Source organism: Dendropsophus ebraccatus, chromosome 6, assembly GCF_027789765.1.
Source record: "Dendropsophus ebraccatus isolate aDenEbr1 chromosome 6, aDenEbr1.pat, whole genome shotgun sequence".
Classification (NCBI taxonomy): Eukaryota; Metazoa; Chordata; class Amphibia; order Anura; family Hylidae; genus Dendropsophus; species Dendropsophus ebraccatus.
The window spans coordinates 108,749,034-108,755,033 of record NC_091459.1 but is presented as its reverse complement, the minus strand read 5'-3'; the positions used below and the strand labels follow the sequence as shown (position 1 = coordinate 108,755,033).

The following is a 6,000-nucleotide window of genomic DNA, read 5'->3' as shown; positions in this document are numbered from 1 at the left end:
CATCGTTGTAATCGGACTGACTTAAGTAATATAGATATTACATCAGTTGTACCATAGGGCTAACGGCGTAAATACGAAACCCCTCAAAATAAAAGAAATTGCACCTTTTTTTCAAATTTCACTGCACATATAATTTTTTCCTGCTTTTTCAGTCTGCATTTGCAAATTATAATTGGTGTCGCAAAAAATTAGGGCTCATGTGGGTCTGTAGGGGGAAACATGCAAGCACAGTGGCCTTTTAAACATGAGGAGGAAAAAACAAAAGTGCAAAAATGAAAACTGGCTCCGTCCTTAAAGGGTTAATAGGAGTCTCACAGAGGTGCATGGAGAACATGGATGCAGATGGTCACGTGGGCAAGCACAGGTACAGGAATGGCTTATAGCGTGGAAAAAAGTTGCCCGGCAAGAAGAGCATTAGCTTGTTCACATAAAACTAATCCAGTGCAGATTTGCTGCGGCAGATTCCATCAATATAAAGACCTGAACTCCGCGTAACCGGATCCTCAGACAACTTCAAGCAGTAATACACAAGGCAGCTTAGGTAACATATACTTTATTGAGTTCAAATAATAATTGAGTAACATATAATGCAGAATGAATGGCAAGTTTGTTATTTCTTTATTACATTTTGGCACAGTGTTATTATATCTTATAGTGACCCGGACTGTGAACTGATGTGTCAATAATCCTTGACACAGCAAAACATGAAGCATCCGTAGTCATTTAAAATATAGAAAACTACATTTATCAAAACTTGCATCATTTACCCATAGAAAAAACATTCAATCACTTCTAAGTTTTTTCACAGTAACCAGCAACATTAATTATATGAAAATTTCCTACCTTCTTTTGTCTGAATACTGTGTATCTCACCACTTGCTGTTCTAACATGGTTATATGGAATAAAGATGGTTTTATTATAAAGAGATTTGGTGAATATTTTCTAATATGTCTAATTAAGGTTTTCAAGACCACTTTTCTTCTGTAACACCGCTATACAAATATTGGCTGCCTGTTATCACCAGGCCAATCTGTATGCAGCTTGTATAAGGCCCTTTGTGATACAAGTAAGACCCATAGCTGTGGTGTATGATGGGTCTTGACTCCTGATATATATAACCAATTACCAGATACAGAAATTTCTGCAACAAATCTGACCCATTTGACTAAATTCTCAAGGAGGACCTGTCTCGGGATTGGAGATAAGTATCTAATCAATGGGGGTTTGAGCGATACCGGAGTATGGCACTCGGCCATTATTGGTAGTCCTATAGTGAGTGAAGAGAGGTGGTACAGCATATCCACTGATGCTCCAATCACTCAAGGCACAAGAGACCCCAGTTCTTGTGACCAAAGGGGGCTCCAGAAGTCAGATCCCCATCAATCAGATATTTATCACCTATCCTATCAATAAGTGATGTTATAATCATGGAATAACCCCTTTAAGTTAATTAGAAGCAGGATGAGTAAGAGCACTGTAATGTTCATCTAGATGACCAGTCCATATCATTGGTTACAAGTACACCATCTATGAGTGTGACTGGAGGAAGATCTGACAAGGATAATGTGACTTCTTATTTACAGCTCAGCCTGCAATAATAATTCTCCAAGGTGCATCCTGTTAGTGCAAGAAGATTTCCTGACTCTCCTGTCTCTCCCTTCGCCTCCGGAGTTGGAGCTGAAGTTGTAGTTTGTTGGTGAAGAAGAACTGCTTCCATCCTAGGTCCTGTGCAAGAGACCTCATCTCTGGAGTCACTCGGTCACAGGACCTCTCCACAATGTGCTCCCACAGCTTGTCTGATTTGCAGATCTAATAAAAGGTAATATAAAGATGGTGAATTGAACATTTGTATAGTCCACGTCCTGAAAACAAAATGCAGGCTGCATGTTACTGCTGTAAGGCTCAGCGCTGGAGTCATTTAGATCCAATGTGGCTAGCAGCTGCATAGAGTAACATTCTGTCTATTCTGTTATGATGGTTTCTTCTTGATACTTTAGTTTGTGTATATGTTATTTTCTCACTAGTAGTTTGAAACCATCTCCTTGCTGTGATGGGTAAGAGTATTCCATGCACTGACTGTTAGGTAAACATGTGCTGAGCTTGTGCTTATACTAGGCAGCCAATCTGATCAAGCAGATCTGCAGCATAAAGCATGGCAGACACAGCAGCAGCTAAGAACACGAGAACTAGAGGACACAAACTGAGGTTAGTTGGGAGAAAGTTCTGAAGCAACATGAAATAGTAGTAGATGCTTGGAACAGACTTCTAGCAGATGTAAAAATCTGCAGTAAGGCTGCATTCACACGTCCTGTAGAATTGTCCGTGGTCGCGGACCCGGGCCCACGGACAATTTTAGGAACTATTAAAGTGAATGCAGCCGTGCATCACCCCCCACCGCAATCCGCACTGCGAAAAAAATAGTACATGTCCTAGTGCAGATCGCAGCAAGGTCCCCCTCCCCCCCCTCAGGCCGCCGCCCAGCAGCAGAGATGACAGGAGCGCATAATATGCACATATACTTCCCTGTGCCAGCCGGCTTACTTGTTCACCAGAAGTAGCCTGGACTACGCTGCCTTCTTCTCCAAGCAGCATAGTCCAGGCCACCTCCAATGAGCGCTTGTAAGCCAACCGAGGCAGTAGGTGAGTATTATGCGCTCCTGTCATCTCTGCTGCTGGACGGCGGCTGGGGGTGGGGATGGGGGGTAAGCTGGGCGGCAGGGGGGACTGCACTGTCGCAATCCTCCTCCTGATTGCAGCACGCATCATGTGAATGAGGCCTAAGTGAACGTAAACCTGCCTGGGATAAACATATATCAATCCTAAGATTATAAGAAAGCAAATAATAGAAGGCAGACTAGATGGACCTGGGGCACGTTTTCTGCTTACAATGTTCTATGTTTCTAAAGATGACCATATATCCCAGCTAAGCCCAAACTGAACATCAACATAGTCTGCCCAGGGTGAGGTTATAGGGAGATTTCACTAATAATTTACTAATAGTTTCCTCAGAAAACTCTACAAATGACTCCAGTACTGATGCAATCTGCCAGATGGCTGAAGGGCAAAAGATCTCAATATTTCCAGAACAACACAGGCACTGTATCAGAGTAGTATACGGGATGTGAAGGCCGGGGCACTGATATGACGTGAGAAGGAGGCTGTTCAGTGCCTGGCATTGCCACATCGGAGAAATCTGGTTCATGCCACTTGCTTCTTCCCAGATAGTGCAGTGTAGTCATTTGCATGCCAACGTAAGGGAACACTTTTAAAAAAGGACCTGGCGTCAGTCCAAAACACTCAGCTTTTTTCCTATGGTTTTGTGAGATGCCCTGATTTCATCACTATTATACCTTTCTTCCTACACCCCTTTGTTCCTCAGATGTAGAGTTTTTGTTGTTGAAAATCTGCACTTTTTATTGAACAACATAAACCAAGTAAAAACCCAACATCTTCGGGAGGGGGTGGAGTGTTTGCAGCAATAAAGTAAAAAGCCCACTGGAATCAGGGCATCCGAGGCTACAACATCTCTAATCATCAATGTCTTTATTGTCCTTCTGATCCATGACATCAGTTACGTTATGGGTTGTGTGAGGGAACATAGCATAGGTTCGGAAGCCAGGTCTGCCCCATCCCTGGAGGCTGCTGTCTGCAAACCCCACCTATTGCTAGAACCTGACATCGGAGATCACTTTTATGCCAGTCATTTAACTGTTTAGCTGCTGTGATGAATATTGACTGCTGCATCTAAGTAGTTTTGACAGATATAATTGCCGGGTGCTGACCGATTGAGATGGCAGCCTCCTCAAGGTTTGTGATCTGCTAATAGAGTGCAGGCACAGGCTGTACCAGCAGAGAACCCATCTAAGGGTGCTTTCACACGTACCGTATTGCTGCGTTTTTAATGCTGTGTTTTTAACGCAGCGTTTTTGCTGCGCTTTTGGTGCGTTTTTTACATGCGCATTTTGATTTTCACATGATTTTCCTGTGAAAATCAAAACTCGCATGTAAAAATCGCACCGATAAAAACGCAGCGTTAAAAACGCAGCGATACGGTACGTGTGAAGCTACCCTAATAGATCACTGTAATGCATATAAGCATTTGAATGATCGCTTATAGAGGTCTCTTAGGTGGACTTAGAGCTGTAAAATATGCTTTTAAAATATAAAGCAAACTCTCCACTATGCAAATAAATCACCCCCTATACCGATTTGGGAACATATTGGCATACATGCAAAAGCATACCATAGTCCCAAATTGTTAATGTTTGATCACATTACATTCTAGAAAAAAGAAAAGTAATAAAAAGTGATAAAAAGTCACATCTTTTCAAACATGGTACACAGAAAAACTACATATCTCAGCACAAAAAGTTTTCTTTAGTTTAGTTTATTTTTTTTAATAGTAAAACAGAAGGATTATTCAAAGTGGTGTTGTTGGACGTTGGATACATTTAGCACGTCAGTGAAAAAATTATTGCCCCACAAAATTGCATTTTTTTTTTTAATTTCATCTCATATATACTGTGTATAGGCAGACAGATGTCGATCAGTGCTGATGGGAGGAGTGGTGCAGCACTAAGGCCAAGCTCCTGCATAACAGGAGAATGGCTGAACAGAACTCTGTACCCACAATCTGACCCCCCCCAAACCACTTGTACCTTCGGATAGCTGTTTTTAATCCAAGATCTGTCCTGGGGTCCGTCCGACTGTGGCAGGGCCGTGCACTGATTGGTTGTGCGGGACCTCCGGGAGCCGGGAACCTCAGATGCCGCCGGATAGTGGTGTCGGTAATGTATCCTCCTGGGTGGCAGGGGTTAATGCGGCCGACACTTACATACTGGCAGCGGGATGACAATCCCGCTGCGAGTATGTAATTGCATTGGAATTCACAGGGGATTGTTCCACTTCTGATTTAGCTGCGAATTTAAAGCATTAAATCCGCTGTGGATCCGCCGATTTGAATTTACCCTTAAAGTAATGCTTTAGGACAATAACTACATCACCTGCCGAACGGACCCCAGGACAGATCTTGGATTAAAAGCAGCTATCCGAAGGTACAAGCGGTTTGGAGGTCAGATTATGGGTACAGAGTCGCTTTAAGGGTCTGTCCACACGTACAGACTCGCAGTGTAAATCTCGCTGCAAGTCTGTCAGGTCCTGGCAGTTCCCTGTCACTACATACTCGCAGCGGTCAGTATGTAAATCTGCCGGCCCCTTAACCCCTTCGGCTCCCGCCCCGCTGTGTCTGTATATACATTACCTGTCCTCGCTGCACAGTGTCCCGCTTTCCCACCCAGCCAATCAGAGGCTGCGGCTGGGCAACACACTGATTGGCCGGGCGGGAGAGCAGGACGCCGGGACCCCGTGCAGGAGACAGGTATATACAGATACAGCAGAGCGGGAAGGGGTTAAGGGGCCAGCAGAATTACATACACGCAGCGGTCGTTCAGACCGCTGCGAGTATGTAGTGACAGTGAACTGCCAGGACCTGACAGACTCGCAGCGAGATTTACGCTGCAAGTCTGTACGTGTGAACTGACCCTAAATGTCCAACTCAATATTCATGAAGATGGATGGGTAGATTGGTGCACCAAGGGCTGTAGTGTTCATTGCCCCCATTGCATGAAACTGCCTAATTTACAAATTATTAAGACGGAGGGTCGCAGGAAAACCGCGCTGAGGATAAATGTAAGAAAACTAGTTTCTTCCTCAGCATCATGTGCTTTATGTATCTTTACTAGACAGATGCCCCCAGTTAGTACACAATTAGCTGTGCACAGGCAGCAGCACTCTGTCTCTAGTACGTGGTGCCTGTCTCTAGTGTATTTTATATATATATATATATATATATATATATATATATATATATATATACATACATACATACATACACACACACACATACACTGTGCCCTTCATTTACTAACAGTTTTTTTTTTCTTTTTCCTCTTTCTGTATAGATCACTGCTTGCCCAAAGGAGTTAAAGTGACTGTACCAC

At 43.5% G+C, this 6,000-nt stretch overlaps 1 protein-coding gene across 1 annotated transcript in view; it reads right to left on the bottom strand.

The window, feature by feature from the left end:
• Nucleotides 1–1,030: 1,030 nt before the first annotated feature.
• The window catches only part of FBXO36 (F-box protein 36), a 36,080-nt gene continuing 31,110 nt past the window's right edge, over nt 1,031–6,000 (bottom strand). The window contains exon 4 of the mRNA XM_069975598.1: nt 1,031–1,810. Coding sequence (XP_069831699.1) covers nt 1,622–1,810 — 189 coding nt within the window. The 3' untranslated portion in view covers nt 1,031–1,621. The remainder of the gene's footprint in view (nt 1,811–6,000) is intronic.